This window comes from Struthio camelus, chromosome 8 (assembly GCF_040807025.1).
Source record: "Struthio camelus isolate bStrCam1 chromosome 8, bStrCam1.hap1, whole genome shotgun sequence".
Classification (NCBI taxonomy): Eukaryota; Metazoa; Chordata; class Aves; order Struthioniformes; family Struthionidae; genus Struthio; species Struthio camelus.
Window position 1 is genome coordinate 36810784 of NC_090949.1, and position 18428 is coordinate 36829211.

At 60.0% G+C, this 18428-nt stretch overlaps 1 protein-coding gene across 1 annotated transcript in view; it reads left to right on the top strand.

Annotated features, from left to right (window-relative positions):
• Positions 1–18428, top strand: part of SGIP1 (SH3GL interacting endocytic adaptor 1) — a 35827-nt gene that overhangs the window by 6476 nt on the left and 10923 nt on the right. The window contains exons 3-15 of the mRNA XM_068953474.1: positions 8020–8083; positions 10091–10115; positions 11464–11520; positions 12104–12158; positions 12536–12711; positions 12906–12917; positions 13554–13565; positions 13765–13789; positions 15064–15127; positions 15417–15505; positions 16055–16147; positions 16514–16588; positions 17323–17778. Coding sequence (XP_068809575.1) covers positions 8020–8083; positions 10091–10115; positions 11464–11520; positions 12104–12158; positions 12536–12711; positions 12906–12917; positions 13554–13565; positions 13765–13789; positions 15064–15127; positions 15417–15505; positions 16055–16147; positions 16514–16588; positions 17323–17778 — 1203 coding nt within the window. The remainder of the gene's footprint in view (positions 1–8019; positions 8084–10090; positions 10116–11463; positions 11521–12103; positions 12159–12535; positions 12712–12905; positions 12918–13553; positions 13566–13764; positions 13790–15063; positions 15128–15416; positions 15506–16054; positions 16148–16513; positions 16589–17322; positions 17779–18428) is intronic.

Consider the following 18428-nt stretch of genomic DNA (forward strand, 5'->3'; position numbering starts at 1 on the left):
GGCCTTGAGTCAGGAGCAAACAACACCTGCTGCACGACAAATTCAACGTTAAAAGCAACAACTTGTGATATTTTATCTTTCTCGAAGTCACTTAGAGCGTTGTTTTTAGGCTCTCAGTCACCATTAATCCCTCGGCAACACCCAAGTACAATCTCTGACAATGAGCAGTCCTTGATGTTTATTTACAAAAATACTACTAATAATAGTTGTTGCTCGTTTTTTGTTTTCGAGTAGCTGCTTACCTGATGCCATAGGGAAGAAGTAGATGATAATGCGCTGTTGCAACCGCGGTCGGCGGTAGTGCCAGCAATGCCACCACCCCTTCTCCCCAGCCTGTCTGGCAAACGTGTACAATTGCCAGTAGGTGTGGGATTTCGTTAACCAGATAAGACTTTATTGTCAATATCTTGGAAGCCTAATGAGGTAAAATAAACACATGGAGAAAGATGATAGGGAACCTTAATACCTGGGTGGCCTGTTCTCCAAGACAGCTTTATCAGTGCCTTGCCGTAGAGCTAAACGTAAAGGCGCAGTGACCAAGCGTGCCCTGGAGAACGTCCTGGTTTGGGACGTGATGTGGAGTACAGAGAGTTAATGTGGTGCTGGGGAAGCGCTGGGTTCGCACGCGGCACTGCGCCGCTTGGCAGTGGTGTCGGCTGCTACTAAAAATGAATTTTTACATGTCTTGGTTGCGGCAGGGGAAGTGGGCTCCCGCGGGTGATGCTTTCAGCCTCGTGAACAGATTGATTTAATTTGGGAGTGTCGGAGACTACGGGTCCGGCCGCAGAGAGGTGACCGCAGCTGGACGCGGGCTGGGACTCGCGCTGCGTCCTGGGTGCCGGCTCCGCTCGCTCCCGGCAGCGAGCCAAAGGGGCCGGGCATATTAAGACTCAGCTTTACCCTGGGAGGCAGCTAGTTTCTGGATCCTCACCGTCCTTCAGTCAAAAATATTATCATCAAATATTTTCAGGCATAGTTCAACTATCTTTCAATTTTTTTAAATATTTGGACCCAAGGTGGGTTCACAGCACAGATGTATACTGATCTTAGGATGAGAGACACTTGTCTTCTGGGCTAACCTCTGAAGAGGTAGTAGGAGGCCTGCAGCAGCGTGCGAAGCAGCCGTGCCCAAGCAGAAGGACGCGGCTGGCGTGGGTCTGACTTGGCATCAAAACTACCGTTCCTAGCACCACCTCAAGCAGGGTGTCGGGAGGAGGCTGGGGGTCACTTCTGCTGCCTCGGAGCACAGAAGTGGTGGTGGCCGTGTCCTTGTGTCTCTGGGCCGGTGCCGGGGACCTGAGCTGCTGCTGTCCTGCTCTAGGGCTCCCACCGGGGACGGGGCTCGGCCAGAGCTTCCTATTTGCCGTTTGCGCAGCGCCAAAATCCGTTTTGGCATGCTTTTCCGTCTTTTTGAAGGTCAGTGGCTACTTCTGTTGAAACCAATTTTGGGTAAAACGCGTGGGGTTTTCCGTTGCCGCTCCCCGACGGAGGCGGACGCGAGCCTGTTCCCCGCCATGGGCACGTCCCTTGACTCAGCCGTCCCTCTCCGGGGGCTCCCTGGGCAGAAGGTGCTGGATACCTGGGGTTTTAAGCATCTTTCGTCTGGGCCAAAGACCCAAGTCTACTTGCCGGCTAGCCTAAAGCAAGCGTGCGCTCCGGCGCGCTTGCGTGGGCGCCCTGGCTCCGAGGCGTTACCCGTACCTTCTCCTGGAGAAGACGGGGAAGAGGATCCCAGGCGCCGGCTCCTCGCTGATCGTCCCCTCCGGGATCGCCGCGGCTTCTGCCGACGGTGGTACCCGCCGGCTGGGCCGGTGGCGGGGGAGGCTGGAGAGCGGCTCCTCCGCCGTCCCCCGGGGACGGGCCATAACGGAGGCGCCGGCGGGCAGAGCCCGCTCGCCGGCGAGGCGCGAGAGGGAGCGCTGAAAGCGAACGCGAAAGCCGTCAGCACGGGAAAAATGGCGGAAATTGGGAAACTCGCAGGAAATGTTTCGTCTAGGCGTTTCTTGATAACTTTGCTTGGAAGATGAGCTTTAGGGTGTATTTTTAAGGCTCCTCCCCCGGAGCCAAGCTGCAGCTCCCGCCGCAGCGTGCCAGCCGGCCTGATGCAGAATATCCCGATTTAGCTCAAAAGGCCTCGGAAGAAGCCGGCCGCCGCCTTCCTGCCGGAGCGCTCCCCGGGCGGCGCAGCGATTCGACGTCCGCCGGGAGCCTCCCGCGCCGCTCAGCGCCCTGTCCCGCCCCGGGAGAGCCGCGGGCAGGGCACGGCGAGGACGTCGGCAGGGCGAGCGCCGAAGTGCGTAATTCAGCCCCGTTAAGAGGAGGAAACTTTGAGAACGGACGGGAAAATTGAACAAGTGATGGGGAAAGATTTTTTTATTTTTATTTTTTAAATTATCTCCTCGAGGGGATAAGAAGCGTAAGTTATAGGCCGAGAAGAGAGCCGTTTGGTGCGGCATCCGGAGCCTGACCGAGCCGACGGCCGTGCCTCACCCGCAGGCGGACGCGAGCCTTGGAAAGGGCCCAAGCGTGCTGGCAGGTGGAGGGGTCGCTGCGGAAGAGCGGGTGTTTCCTGACGCCGCTGACGGGGCGGCAGCCGAGAGAGCCCAGCCGAGGCGGGGACGGGGCCACCCGGCTCCCAAATCCGGTGGCCGGCCGAGACTTCCCCGACGCGGCTCTGCGGCTTGGGTGGGGGGGGTCCTTGGTGCGGTTACACCGCCGCTTCGCTTGACTTTCTTCTGCGCGTGACTCGGAGAAAGTCCATAGTTCGGCCTCGGTTTCGCCTTGCTGAGCGACCTGAAGGTGGGTATCTCTTCTGGCGCAGCGCGCGGAAGGAAGCCCCTTCCGGCTCCGGAGCCGGCGGAGCGGTTCGGTGCCAGGCAAAGCACTTCATTGTGATCGTTCCTGGCAGCGCGGGGGCTTCTCCTGGAGCCTTAGCTGGAGACCGCGGACAGCCTCGCTCCGCTTCGGCGGCGTGGTAATCGGGCAGAACGAGAGCGGCCGGTAACGACTGAAACGGCGGGGAAGCGCGGCGGGGCTGTGCTCCGCGCCCTTGGCGCCGCTCGGCGGGCAGCTCCGAGCCGGAGGTGTCTCCCCACCGGGTGGTGGACCTCTGCCCCTGGAAGCACGGCCGCCTTGCTGAGGTCGGGGCCGACGTGCTGCCCGCGTTGCCCGCGCAGAAGTAGCTCCCGCCTGGACGCGATCCTGGGCGATGTGCTCTAGAGGACCCTGCTGGAGCAGGAGGGTTGGACGAGATGATCTCCAGAGGTCCCTTCCAGCCTCAACCCTTCTGTGCTTCTGTGATAATACTGTATATATTTTAATATATAATTTTAATATATAAAGATATATATACACACCAGTGTATTTGTTAGTAGACTATATATACATGCTCTGTGCTAGTATGTTGTTAATTCCTTTGAACGGTTGGTGCTGTAGAAAGCTACTCTGGTTGGCGTGTAGAAGCGAAGCACGAGTGGCCTGGAAGGGGAGGGCAGCGCCGCGGGCCGGCTCGGCCGAACGCCCCCCAAGCCCGTTCAACGCGCGCGGGCAGGACGTCGCCGTGGGTTCACCGGAGCGGCGGAGGCACGGTCTCCGCTGCAGCAGGCGAAGGCAGCTGGAGACGAGGCTTGAGGAGCGCGGCGTGCCGGCGCGTCCCTGCGCGTGACTGCCAGCTCCGGCTTTGCCACGTCGCAGGGGGTGTTTTTAGCAGCTTTCCTCCCAGCAGCGCTGGCCTGGCGTTGTAGCACATCTGAGGTGGCCTGAGCACCTCTGGCTGCAGCCCCCCAGCACCAGAGCCGTCCCGCAAAATCCCTGCGCCGTCTCCTGTGACCCTGGGACCTCCTCGGTGGACCGGGTGGTGTCACCTTCGGGAGAAGGGCAGGCCGAGGTCTGGCCTTGCAACGCCTTCCTGGAGCCCAGGAGATGAAGTGCGTGTCATGAGAGCAGTTTTGGGGGGGAGCCGTGCTGTTCCCTCCTGCTCTCAAAAACAGTCTCCAAGCGCAGTTCTTATTTTCGCTCTGCCTTTCCCAAATACCCCTCTCTTTCTGTAGTCTTTATCATTTCAAGCAGATGGCGGGCCTATTATATAACGGAGCAGAAGGCTTAGTTGCAAAATTTAGTCAAATCGGTCACTTCGCCAGATAAGGCTGCGCTGTGATTCATTTCTGCGTTCTCCCCCTTTTCCCTTTTAAGTTTAGAGGATAAAATTATCCGGGGAGGGGGGGTGGAGAGGGTAAGGTCAATGGAGATCTTGTCTAGATATTCATAACTCAGATCTTAAGTTCTAGGAAAGCTGAAAGACGAGACAGGGTATAAAGAGAGCTGCCGGTGCGAGGTTACAAGGCGAGAGCACGGAGCTCAGGCTGCCGAAGCATCGCTAACCGCTGTGCGCGTCCTCCTCAGGATCTGGGGGGGTACAGGGCCACGTAAGCAAGGTCTTCGTCTTTGACGGTATCATGCTGCAACAGCCAGACAAAATGGGATAAGAGCAAAGCGTGCTTGGAAGCGAAGGTCCGTTAGGACTCGCTATTGTCCTGGGAGAGTAGCTAACGTAGTTTTTACCAAAATGAGGAAATGATTGAGTTGCTACGCCTTAGGTTTGGTTGTGGCGACTGTTGCCTTCTTATTACAAGTATGCGTGTGAATCCTGGCAACAGCTTTTTTTCCCCTTTTTCAGTGATGCCAGAGAAACCCTACTGGTGATGCTCCTGTTGCGCATGATCGCGGGAGGATATTTTGGTAGCCGTAGGAGCCCTGGGGCACGTCCCCCAGCTCTCGCGCTCTCAGCCCAGAGCCTGTTGGCCCAGACGTAGCCCCTGATGGCTCTGCTTTGGTGGCGATAACTGCTTTCCCCCTCGCACGCCGTCTCTGGGGCTTGTGTCCTGCCGTGTACTAGCTCCCTGCCTCCCGCTGCATGCCGGGAAGCAGCTCGCCCAAGAGGTGCCGGCGGGGAAGGAACCGCCGTGCTGCTTGCAGGCAAGGAAGCAAGAAGCCCTGAGCAGCCGTGAACTTTCATGATGGGCATGGAGGGAAAGTCCTCTGCACGCCACCCCTGAGGTCCTCGCCCTGCAGGCGCTGGTGGCCAGCTTCTGCAGGTGGCAGGTGAGCTGGGCGATGCCGATGGACTTGAAACCTTTCTGATTAACTCTTGGCTCATGGAGAGACAGGGCAGTGGGAGCAGTCGTCCAGCCGTAGGGTATTGCGAGACTCAACCAGCACGCCGTTTTGATGATAAAATTCAAGCCCAGAAGTTTGTGCTGCAGAAAACCAGCGTTTGTCGTATCTGCTGCATATTTCCGTCAATGTCCAGAAGATTAAACCGTTTCTGGGAAAACGGAAAATAATTTTAATTCAAGGACACTTTCAAAGTAGGAGGCACACACACAAAAAAAAAATCCAATCTAACCCAAAAGCATTAATCAAATTAATTGTGCCAGAGCGCTCCAGCTCCCAGAACTAACGTATTAGCATTCCTCGGCCGGCTCCATGCACAGGCTCCTGCACTGGTCTTGCCGTTTGAAGTACGTGACGATTGGCCATATTGAATTTGGTTATGCTGAATCACTGCGGGGCCTCCCTTTGCAGCTTCATGTGCCAGGCAAAGAAGGTGCATGTCCAGGTCCTGCCTGCGGGGTGGGTAGGCAAACGGGGTGAGTTTAAGGGATCAGCCTGGGAGCAGCACGAAAGGGAGAGACTCTGGTGTCCGCGGCCGGCTCCTGTGGGAGTTATGGGAGGTCTGGCTCTTTTGATATGTCCCCTGTGTGCCTCAAGGTAGGAGTTTGAGGGGCTTCTGTTTAATCATACTGAGTGCTTTTTAAGAAAGCTAGTATTAGCATGTGTTCACGAGTGTGATTCTGCGTCTGGTTGCAGCGCACAGAGCATCAGCTGCACCTGAAGTGCGGCAGCCCTGGTTTGGACCTCTGAGGCTTGTCGATGCCCTTGAAATAGGGTAATTTTGAGGCTATGACCCTAGCAGGATGTCGTGAGCCCTGGTTCAACGTCTGACTTTGCCATGGCTTTCCAGCAAGGCTTTGGGCAAGCTATTTAATCTAGGACACGTGATTTATTCTCAGCGGCACTGATGGACCTGTAGGGTTATGGGGGGCTGTTGCATCCGGCGGGAGAGGTGAGGGTTTACAGCAATATGACTGTGCGAGCCTGTGGGCTGGGAACAGGGGAGGCCACATGGCGTTGTGCTCAGCTCTTCCACGAATTAATTTTAAAGCCATCTCCTTCTTGCTGCATGCCAGGACTCTGCAGACACTCATGACTTATTTGCTGGAATAGCTTCCGAGCTGGCTTGGTACCTAGACAAGCAGGCAAGGACCTACTACCCTTCGTTGCTGCTGTCGGGTTTTGCTTCCTCTGTTCCCAAGGACGATGGTTGTGTTGCGGTTCGTGTCGTCCCCTCCTTCCTGTCTCCGTGTCCTGGGATCTTCCTGAGCACTTGACGTGTCCGTTTTCTGCAAGGCTAACCCACTGCATCAGTGCACACCTTGGTGTTTGCCGTTGCACCCTGCGTCTTTACAGGGAGGAGGACAGCAGCCACCATCTGCAGCTGTGTTTCGGTGGGGAGCGGTTAACGCCACGGGTGCAACCAGCTCTGCGTGACCACGGCAAACCCGAGAGCCTGAGCCTTGTCTGCTCTCCCAACCGTTCGTTAGCTAGTAGAGAGAGTCGAGCCTGAGCCGTAGGAAATATCCCAGTGTGTGATTATATATCAAATATTTCTACTGTGAGTCATGATAGTTATTAGTTTTTGCAACTGGATATCTACTTGAAGATGGATGATTGATGGATGATCTGCGCGAGTGAGATGTGCTTGGCAGCCACTGCTGATTCAAAGCTGAAGCAACTTCATGAACCCTCATTCACAGCATTAACCCCAAATAATTAAAAACTTTCAGTTTTTTCCATTTTTTCCATTTTTTTCTGTTGTAGCCAAGTATTTGTATTTAACTTCTGTTTTTTTTTTAAGCGATTAAGAAAAATTGAAAATATGTAAAACTAATATTTTTGTGAAAGGCTTACTTCTGTGAGCAGTTCAGCGTGTAGCTGGTGAGATGCAGGTTGAAGTTATTTGCTCCGGTAAGTACGAGAAGTGGGAGTGGGCGAAGCCGTAGGCAGCGGGGTGGCCTTTCGGAGCGTGGACCTTCCGGGGCAGGGCTTGGGACACGCGGCCCAAACGCATGGCAGCCGGGCAGGCGACGGCCGCTTGCCCCGCGAGCTGTGGGGACCATCAGTATCCGTTGAGATACTACTGCGGGGAGCCTTTGGGCTGGGGAAAAGCAAGAAACTCGCAGAAAAACCCCTCTCTGTCGGCGAGGGAGGGCTGGAGACCCACGAGATGGGGCGTTTTTGAGGTGCGCTTGAGGGGACGGGGCAGCGAGGCATGGCGCAGCGGGGGGAGATGCCTGCTCTAGGCTGCTGGCCTCGGAGGAAGCGTTCGGGACCGACGCTCGGCCCGCGGGTGGCCGGGCAGGCGTCCTCCCGAAGCTGCTCTGGTGCAGAGCCGGGTCGGACGCGCGGCCTGGAGGGAGCTCTGGCTCGTTCCCCTCCTTCGAGCGGTGCGACCGGGGGGACGGGTGTCCTGCCGGCAAAACGCGCCGCTTGCCCCGGTGCGGGAGTGCTGGTAGGCAACGTAGAGCGCCTAGAATGGGGACGCTGCAAAAGCTTGTGCGCGTTTCCCCAAGCTACCAGCGATGGGGGTGAGAAGTGCAAGCTTGGCTGAGCGCGCCTTAAAAACTTTGACAGTCCGCAGGGATCGTTTTGCAACCTTAATACCTAAAATTAAGAGGGTATGTTGAGAAATATTAACTGTGAAATACGTAGACACACGCACTGAAAGCAAGTCAGTGTGTTAAGCGGGTGTACACGCTGCCTGCAAAGCGCTGCTGGTGGTCTGCTGGTTGGTTATTTCTTTACTACAGGTGACAGCGGAACAAGTGGCCTTTTGGGGGGGATTTATTCGTAGCACATATATTAATATTGCGTTGCTGTTTATATTCGTTGTATCCGCAGGACTGAAAAAACGTACAAGGAAGGCCTTTGGTATACGCAAGAAAGAAAAGGATACTGATTCCACGTAAGTCGATGAGATATAAAACACATTAATATATAATGACACGGGGGAGAAGTTGATGCCAATGTGCCATGAAGGAAGTGAACTTGATATGTGATAGGCGTTTGTCCTTCTCGAATCAGGCCACGTAATGATAAGTATGTTTGAACTATTTCCCTCTGTGTGTCTAGCAGCTAACGAATAAGGTGTTTGCTCGGTTACGTCACGGAGACGACAAAGCCGGTTCTCCATGCGTTTGCAATTTATGGTGGCGACTAGCGGGAATAGGAAGAAAATTCCTCCTGGGGGAGCTGGGAGGGAGGCTGGGGCCGGGGTGGCCCAGGGGGTGGAGGACACCAAAACACCAGGAAGGGTGGTCAGACGGGCTGGAAATGAGACAAAGCAGCAGAAGGAAAGGAGTGGGAGAGGAAAGTTGGGAAGCGAGTGCAACCCCGCGCGGGGTCGGCCAGCCGCGTAAAGGGAGGAGGCGCCCGGGCCGCTCACCGTGCCGGTGGCAGCCTGCGGCTCGCGGCCAACGGAGGTGCACGCATGCGCCGAGCCCGAAGAAAACACACACGGAGCAACAGTGGATTCCTGGACTGGGGAGCATCCAGGAACGGTGCTGGAGCCTCGCCAGAGCATCGGCTTTCAAGACGTGGAAACGTTCAAGAGCGTTAACGAAGCCGGGGAAAGCGAGGGAGATGGGGAGAGCACGCGTTGCGGTGGGAGATCCTTCTTCTGCCTTCTCCTGCTCCCCGTTTCCCAACCGCTTACAGCTGGAGTCCCGTAGGTCGGGGTCGTTCTGTTTGGCCGTGCAGCGTGGGGCGCGTTGCTGGTGGTAATCGCCCTAAGCAGGGGGCAGTGGCCGTCCCCGCTGCCGGCGGGAAGCTCGGAGCCCGGCGCCTTCCAAGGGCAGCACCACTGGGAGCAGCCAAGCGCCGAGGAGGAGGAGGAGGACCAGGGGCATCTAGCCCTCCTGCTCCTCATGGCGTGAGGGACCTCAAGACAAACCCGAGCTTCGGTGCCGTTGAAGAAAACAGCGTTGTAACCCACTTGGCCGCTGCGGGTGGAGGACTGTTCCAGCCGCTTCTGGCTGCGATTCAGGGGAGCGATTTGAGAGCGATGAAATATTCCAGCCGGGAACGTTAAGTGCATAAGCTCATGCAACATGAAAGAAATATGGAAGTTGACGAAATCTCTGCTACCTCAGAAGAGTTTTCCAGACAGCTGTTGTCATGAGCGAGGAGATCAAACGTTAGATAAGAGCGAGAGGGGAGGCAGGCGTCCGTGAATTATAGAGGAGTTCGGTGGAAGACATTATTCTCTGCTAAATTAGACCTGAACTGGCAGCAGCTTCCTCTGGATTGTCTGTAATGTCGTGAGTCAGACCATTAATTTGTGGAGTAGCTCAGGCAATGCACAAAACTCGGGATCGTGTGGGAGTGGAGGAGCCAGTCTGGATTTAATAAACATTTGTCTCTCCACTAAATAATTTAGCATCCTTGGACAGTGTTTCGCTACGGCTGCCGAATCCGTGACGGCTATCTGCTCCGACCTGGGTCCTGATCCCCAAAACGGTCCCGGATCATGGTACTTATTGCGTAGGCTCATCGGTCTCCGAGCTGTTCGGACGAGAAGGGACTACGCTCGGGAGGAAGCACCTTGCGTTGCCGGAGGCGCGTTAGTCCCGCGCGCCGCTCGCGTTGTGCCCGGGGCGCGCGTGCCCCTCGGGGCTGCAGCATCTCGCCTGGCGGGCAGCCACCGCCGTCCTCTGTCTCTCGGCGGGGCTTTCACTTTACTAACGGATGTGCAAAACGCGTTGGATAACACGGGGGTCCTGGGACGGGGACGGTTCTGCAGGCTTCCCGGAGAGCCCGTGGCAGGTGATTTAGACTTGCTGGCGATTTTATCGTTAGAACCTGTTGCTGCTGTGAATTCGTTAAGAAAATTGTTTCTGAAAGTTAATCGAGCAAAGCCAAAGTAAGAGCGTTTTTGGAACTAACGCAGCTCCCCTTTTTCTGCTCTTTGCAGAGGGTCGCCGGACAGGGACGGACTTGTAAGTATTGAAAGGGACCCCGTTCACCCCGCTCTGCTCGGGCTGCTTTGCGTCGGTCTGGTTAAAAGCTTTGTCCTCTGTAGACCGATATAAGCACTCTGAACGATCTCTCCTTCCATTTAATATAGAAAATAAATTTTTAAAGCCTGTTTTACTAAAGCTATTTCTTTTTTTAAAGCAGTAACATACTTGGGGGTTTCTACAAAATCTACCTAATGACAATCACAGCAATGCAGAAATCGTGACTGCTATATATATATGTGTGTATATATATGTATATGTGCGTATGCACTTGACAAATTCGGTGTGAAAACAGGTCAGGTATGATGCTAAATGATGCTAAGATAGCACATCCTTGCTTTCGTTTATGATAATCAAGTTGGATCAGGTTTTCTGTACAGTGGATTAATCTAAAATTGCTTTAAAAAACCCCCCCGCTGTTTTCAATAGCTCTTTATTTTCTATATTAAATTGAAAATAAGAGAATAGGCACTTTTGGATCATTGCTGCTTTTATTTACGGTTTTAGATAGCCCCGGGTAGCGGGAGGATCGTGTCTCCTTTAGCCGTTTGATTTCAAGCTTGCAAAGAAGCATGTTGGGTTCAGGCTTCACCGTGCGCCGCTTCCGAAGAGACGTTGCGTTCGGGCTTCGGAAGCTCACGCTCCAAGTAAAAAAGGAGGGACGCGTTTTGGGGGGCTCGGCAGGAGCGGAGGGGCCGCGGGGGCCCCTGGGAGGCCCCAGGCGCCGGAGCACCCGGCGTGTCCTTCGCGGAGCCGTACAAAAATTGGCCGCTGCTTTAGAGGTGCCGTGCTGCCACGTCTGACCCGAGATCCTTGGCTTTGGGCTAACCCTGCCTTCGTGAGCCCTTCGTTACTGGCTGTTAGGAAATAGCAAATTAGAAAAGTTAAAAGCGTGCAGCTCAGGTAGTGCTTTAATCAAGGCCCTATTCACCCGGGCGGGGGGGGGGGGGGGGGGGAAAGAAAAACGCGACTTTCCACCCAAGTGCACGGAATAAATTTGTCTCCGCTAGCTTCCATCCTTTTCTATCATTTTGCTTTTTTTTTTTTGGGTGCGTCTTAGCCGCTTTGAGCGCCCCTTCTTCGCGCGGGGGTGGTCAGGCTGCTTCTCCTCCCCTCTGGCCCCGCAGCCCGGCTCTGCGGCGGGGTGGAAGGCGCTTCGGCAGCGCCGGGGGCCCGGGAAGCGGCGCGGCGGGCCGCTCGCCCAGCGGGTCTCACGCTCGGGCGGCGCGGCGGCCCCGCCGTGCCCGGCCCCAAAGAGCTGCTCTGCTGCGTTGCTCTCGTTTCCTGGCTTTAAAAGTGGGACGTCTCGTTTTCACCTGTGTTGCAGAAGAAAACCAACGGCGCCCCGAATGGATTTTACGCGGAGATCGACTGGGACCGATACGTGAGTGTCCGGGGGGCTTTGCGCTGCGCTGGACCCCGGCTGCAGCCGGAGCTTCCCGGGCGGCTGCGGCCGCCTGGGCGATGCCCGCGTTGCACTTGGCCGTCTCGCCGCCCCTCTATGCTCTCCCCGTTGACGTGGAGCTTTTCGTCGTGAAAAGCCTCCAAAGTCGGGCTACCTCTTGCCGTGCAGCTCCGGCAAATGTCTTTTCTTTTTTTTCCTCCCCCGCTTTGATCAAACACGCATCGTATTGGCGTAACGGCGCGTTAGAGGGGCGCTTGGCTCGCAGAAAACGCCTGCTTGCTCGGCCTAGAGGAGAAGTCTCCGGTTTCCCTCCCCGCTTTTGCAATTTCGCCAGACTTTTTTGCAATCGCGGTATTTGTGGTATTGGTGTCCTCCAAGGAGTTTCCCCTCAGCTGGCCCGTCGTGCAGCAGCCCAGAGGGGACGATGCTCTTGGAGAGACCAGGAGCGCGAAGCCCCTTCGGGGCCGCTTCGGGTGGTGACAGGAGGCTGGCCGGCGGCCCCGGAGCGAGCGGGCTGCCCCGTCCGAGGGCGGCGTGGCTAATTCTCTCCTTTCCCGTCCAGAATTCGCCGGAGCTGGACGAGGAGGGCTACAGCATCCGGCCGGAGGAACCGGGCTATATCCTTTACGGCTGCCTTTGCCTCGCGGCTCGCGTGCCGCAGGAGGAGCAGAGGCTGGCAGGAAGGTCACATCATTTATTATTATTATTATTTTTATTATTTTCCCGTTATTATTTCCCTTCGGGCTGCGTTGCACAGCTAACGCCGGCTCCCCGGGAGGATCGCCCGGGACGAGGAAGCAGCCGGCGTTTTCGGTGGCCGCCGGGGCGGAGGGAGGACGCGCCGGGGAGCGGGTCCGCGGCGTTACCCCGCCGGCCGGGGCCAGCTGCACCGTTTCGGGTTGATTTGGCCCCGGGGGGGGGGGGGGGGTTGGGAAGCGGCAGGTGAAACCTCGCGCCCCTCGGCAGCGCCAAACCCTCCTTAACGGCCGCCCACCGACCAAGGGGAAGCACTTCTACTCCTCGAGCGAGTCCGAGGAGGAGGAGGAGGCGCACAAGAAGTTCAACATCAAGATCAAGCCGCTGCAGGCGAAGGACGTCCTCAAGAGCGCGGCGACCGTCGACGAGCTCAAGGCGTCCGTGGGCAACATTGCGCTTTCTCCGTCCCCCGTGGTGAGCGCTCGGCCTCCGGGGCTTGGCCGGCGCGCGGGCCGTCCCTCGCTCGGGGCCCTTCAGCCCTGCGCCCGCTGCCCGCCGCTCTCCCTCCGTGCGCATCCTATGTTTCTCTGAGTTACCCCTTTAATAGAAAATACCTGATTTTTCTCTCTCTTTTTTTTTTTTGTTGTTGTTTTTCTGCATCCTTTTAGAGGAAAAGTCCGGTAAGAAATACATTTTCTAACCTTATATATATATATATATTTTTTTTTTTTTTAAGCAAAGGCTTTGCTCACGTTCTCCTGCTTAGGTCCTTCCGCTTGCCCGGCCCCCCCCGTTTTGCACATCTCCGGAGGTGAAAAGCGAAACGCAGCGGGCAAGGGCCGCCGTTGCGGCAGGCGTGCCGGCTTGGCAGGGGAAGGCTAGTGGCAGCTCGGCGGCGAGGCGAGGGCTGTGCCCCAGCGGTGCCCGCCGGCGAGACCCCGGCGCCGCGCGAGCCGGCCTCCTGGCGGCTGGGGCTGCCTCTACTTTTATTGCAGTTTTTTATATACCTATATATATATCTATATATGTATATACACATATGCATAGATGTAGAAAGGCTGTGGTCTTTGGAGAGTTCAGGAGGAGATGGTGCACAGTGCCCCAAGCTGCGTCATACGGCTGGTGGGACCCGAGGGATGGGGATGCTCCTTTGCCGCTTCCTTAGGTGCCCAAAGGCACCTAAAGGCTGCCGCTGGCCCCGGCGAGGCCGCCCGGCCCGGGGGCTCTGCAGGGCTGGAAGGGCGGTGGGCATGGGGTGGCCGCGGCACGGCGCTCTGACCACGCGTCTCCTCTCTCTCCCGTCCCGCCGCTGGCAGAGGCGCAGCCCGGTAAGGACCCTTCTCCTTCCCTCCTCGTCCCCACCGAGGTGCGAGCGGTGCAGCTTGCATATATATATATATATATATATATATATGCCCTGGGAGCCGGGCGGCGGGGCGGCCGGCAGCTCTCGCCCCGCTCCTCCGGCCCCGCTGCGCCCGCGCCGCTGCCCCCTGCCGCCCTGAGCCCTCCGTTCTCTCCTTGCAGGGCACCATCAAAAGGAACGTATCCAGTAAGTACGGTCACAGCCTCCGAGGCGCGGGGCTGCGGGTGTCTTAGGGTGCAGGGAAAGGGGAAAAAGGAAACCAGCGCTGGGTTACAAGCCAGGCCATTGCTGGCTGGCGCATATATATACACATAGCGGGGTGCGGGGGGGTGCAGGGAGGTGTGGGTGCAGGGAGGGTGCAGGGAGGTGCGGGATGCAGGGGGGCGCAGGTAGGTGTGGGTGCGGGGGGGTGCAAGTAGGTGCAGGGTGCAGGGAGGTGTGGGTGTGAGGGGGGGTGCATGGAGGGTGCAGGGGGGTGTAGCAGGGTGCAGGTAGGTGCAGGGGGGAGCAGGGAGGTGGGGGTGTAGGGAGGTGGGGGTGTAGAGGGGGGTGCAAGTAGGTGCACAGTGCAGGGCGGTGCAGGGGGGCAGGGAGGTGGGGGTGTAGAGAGGGTGCAAGTAGGCGCAGAGTGCGGGGAGGTATGGGTGCAGGGGGGTGCAGGTAGGTGCAGAGTGCGGGGAGGTATGGGTGTGGGGGGTGCAGGAGGGTGCAGGGAGGGTGCAGGGGGATGTAGCAGGGTGCAGGTAGGTGCAGAGTGCAGGGGGGAGCAGGGAGGTGGGGGTGTAGGGAGGTGGGGGTATAGAGGGGGGTGCAGGTAGGTGCAGAGTGCAGGGCGGTGCAGGGGGGCAGGGAGGTGGGGGTGTAGAGGGGGGCAGGTAGATGCAGAGTGCGGGGAGGTGTGGGTGCAGGGGGATGCAGGGGGGTGCAGGTAGGTGCAGAGTGCGGGGAGGTATGGGTGCGGGGGGGTGCAGGTGGGTGCAGGGGGGTGCATGGAGGGTGCAGGGGGATGTAGCAGGGTGCAGGTAGGTGCAGGTGCGGGGGGGGTGCAAGTAGGTGCAGAGTGCGGGGAGGTGTGGGTGCAGGGGGATGCAGGGGGGTGCAGGTAGGTGCAGAGTGCGGGGAGGTATGGGTGCGGGGGGGTGCAGGTGGGTGCAGGGGGGTGCATGGAGGGTGCAGGGGGATGTAGCAGGGTGCAGGTAGGTGCAGGGGGGGTGCAAGTAGGTACACAGTGCAGGGAGCTGTGGGTGCATGTATGTGTGTATACACTCCCCCCCATATATATGTATATATTTTTACATATACACACACCTATATAAAAAAAAAAATATTGGGGGGGAAGGAGGGGAGGAGTGCGCATGCTAAAAGCTGGGGGCGGCCGGCGTGCTGCGGGCGGCCCCGGGGAGGGGAGGGCAGGGAGCGAAGCGCCGGCTGCCGCCCACCCGTGCCCTCGTGTGCCGCAGGTGAGGAGGTGGCGCGGCCCCGGCGCCCCACGCCCACGCCGACCGCGCCGCCGGACCCCGCCAGGTGAGCCCCCCCCCAGCCGCCCGTAGCGACCGCTTGCCCGAGCGGTCGCCTGCAGCCGCGTCGTGCGTCAATCGCCCTGCCGCGAGCTTTGAGAAGCGCTAAACCTGGCCGTTGCACGTTGCGCAAAGAAAAGCATCTTCACCTCCATTTTTTTTTGGGGGAGGGGTCCTTTTTCTCCCCCCCCCGCACCAAAACCCCGTTGCATCGGTCCCACCCGCGCGTTACCTGCCGGCGGCGGGTCGCCCCTCGCCTCGCCGCCCTCACCTCTGCCCTCGTGTCGCCCGTGCAGCGGCCGGAGGGCGCCGGAGGCCGCCGCGGCCCTTGCCCCGCTCTTCGGGCCCCCGCTGGAGTCCGCCTTCCAGGAGCCGAAGCTGGCAGGTAGGGCCGCGCCGCGCCGCGGGCCGCCGGCACCCCTGCCTCGGCCGGGCAGCCATCGCCCTCGCCGGTTCCCGGGGCGGCGGTTGGTTTTGTTGGGTTTTGTTTGGTTTTTAACGAGTTTGGACGCGTGCGTCGGTCGTGAGCCCCGGAGCCCGGGCGCTGCGCCCGCTGGCCCCAGCGTCGCTTAGTTTTGCCCGCCCGCCAAATGAGGGCAAAAGGTTTTTTGGGGGAAAAAAAAAGGGGGTTTTTTCCCGGGGGGGGGGAAAAAAAACCCGAGTTATTTTTCGGGGGAAAAAGGTTTAAAACCCGAAGGCGGACGCGGAGGACGGCGGGTCCTGCGCCGGGCGGCGCACGGTCGGCTCCGTTCGCTTTTTTGCTACCGGTCGCACAAAACCGGAGCGCGAGCTGGACCCGGGGGGGGGGGGAGGGGGGTTTGCCCGCGCGCCCCGAAGCTCGGGCAGCTCCCCGGCGTCGTTTGGTGGCGCCGGCCCCAAGAGAGCAGCCCGCTTCCTCCTTGCCTTTGCATTGCTTTAACCTCCCCCTTCGCAGCCCCCCCGGCGCAGCCTGAGATTTGGGGCTCGCTCCCGCCCGGCAACCCCAGCGTGGAGTCTCCGAAGGTGCCGAGGCCGTTCCCGACGGGAAGTAAGTGGCCTCACGGGAGCCACCCGCGCGCAGGCACGGCCGGGCTGCGTTTTCCCTCCCTCCCGGGCTCCGCGCCCATCCCAGCTGGGAGCCCGCGCCGTCTTCAGCCGCCCCGACGGCGTCGGGATGCTCGTCGGGAAAACGGCCCCGGAAGCTGGAGGAGCCGACCGGCGGCTGCCCCGCGGCGCCTTGCCTCGTCTACCGGCACGCGTGCGATGCATCTGCATCCCCCCCCCACTCCCCCCATCCGTCTTCCCCATCCCCATCCCCAGCTGGGGAGAAAACGGGGCGAAGCGGTGGCTGGGCGCAGGGCGCGGGCGGCAGCCCCTCTCTGCCGCTGAGCCTCTGCCCTCCGTGTCTTTGCAGCGCCGCCGCCGCTCCCGCCGAAGAGCATCCCGGCTACGCCGCCTCGCGCGGGCTCCCCGGCAGCGGTGGCGATAGGTAACGGCCACCAGCCCGGGGCCGAGCGGAAGGGGGTTGGCGGCGGCGGCGCGTGGCCGCCCCGGTCCTCCTGCCGACCCTTGCTGTTGAGTCCGCGTGGCCTCGGTCGGGCTGGCTGGCGTTAAACTGTGTCCCCCTCCCCGCTAAGCTCAGCCTGTTGTCGTCAGCACCCCGTGGACGCACGGGGAGAAAAACCCACCAAAAGAGAGCAGGAAAGGTGGTTTCCCCTCCTCTGGGTTTGGGCAACTTTGGTGGTGGCTCCTCTTCCCTGGCCGGTGATGGAGCTGGAGTTGGCCAAGCGATAACCCGGAGGGACGCGCGCCGGTGCAGAGCCCGGAAATCGCTTGGTCGGCGGCCGGCTGCAGCCGAAGGGCGCCCGGGCTGCGGGGCACCGGTGTCCGCGTTGGTGCACCTCCCGCGTTGGTGCACCTCCCGCGTTGGTGCACCTCCGGAGTAGGTGCATCTCCGGCGTAGGCACATCTCCGGCTGCGACGCTGCCGCTCGGGTGACGCGGCCGAGGGAGGCGCGCGGTTGGCTCGCGGTGCACGCTGTGCCGAGGGTGGTGCACGCATTTCAGCCCGGCGCGCTCGGCCGCCCGTGGCGGGTCCCGCGCGGCCAGCCGCGCTTTTAGCCCGTCTCCTGGCGGCTGGCGCTGGCTTGGAGCCCCGCGCAAGCGCCGAGACTAGCGCGACGTCGGCTAACGCTGAGTTTGCAATAAACTGCTTTGACCGCAGGAAGCGACCAGGCGGCAACAGAGGTCAAAAGCGACAAAGCGCCATCCATCAATGACGTGGACAGCATTTTTGGCCCCGTGCTGTCCCCCAAGTCTGTCGCGGTCAACGCCGAAGACAAGTGGGTCAATTTTTCTGATCAGTCCCCGGAAAGCCTGACTCCGGCGGCGGCCGCGTCCAGGGAGAAGGCGGCGTCCCCGCCGGCGGGCAGCCCGGCCGAGTCGCCGGCGGCCGAGCCCCCGAGCCCCGCGCCGTCTCCGCTCCGTCTCGAAGAGCCGCCCGAGAAGGCGGCTGAGCCCACCCAAGCGAAGGACGCCGCCGCCGACGAGCCGGCCGCCTCGCCCAAGGATTTCGGCTCGGGCCAAAGAGCGACCCCGCCGCCCCCTCCGCCGCCCACCTACCGCGCGGTGGTGTCGTCGCCGGGACCCAGCGCCGGCAGCGGGACGGGCAGCCCCAGCGGTACGTCTCGGGGCTGGTGGCGTCGCCGCCGCCGCCTCCCACCCGGCTCTCGCGCTCCGCGTCGCGCTCGCGCCCCCCTCCCCTCCCCTGCACTCCACCGACGTCCTGGTGGACCTGAGATGTTCTCACGGGAGCTCACGCCTGCAGGCGCGTTTCGGGGCGGGGGGGAACCCCCAAGACGTGACCTTCTGCAGAAGCCTTAGGAACGCGCTGGGGTGGGATCTGCTGCAGACAGGCGGCTGGTGGCTCGCGGCCGCCCCCGGCGTCGGCAAGACCGAGCCGGAGGGCTGGGAGCAGCTCAGACCACGGCTGCGGCTCGGCGTTTGCCTGCAACGGGCTGGTTGAGCAGCTCCGCCTGCTTAATCCCAGGTGGCCACAAGCCCGTCAGGGCCACCGGCCTCGTCGGAGGCCGGGCTAGGCGAGGTCTCCGCAGCCCTCCCGGAGGGGGGACCCTGCTGGTGGCTCTCCCCGTGCCCAAGGGTCAGCCTGGCCAGCAGGGCTGGGCTGGTGGGCCCACGAGGAGCTGCCACCCAAACCCGGCTCCCCACCAGCACCCGGGGGCGGCAGGCAGAAGGAGCGTTTCTCACCGAGTTCCCCCCACCGCGCGGGCCTGCAAGCGCAGGTGGGCGGTGAGCGGGCCGCTCCCCGCC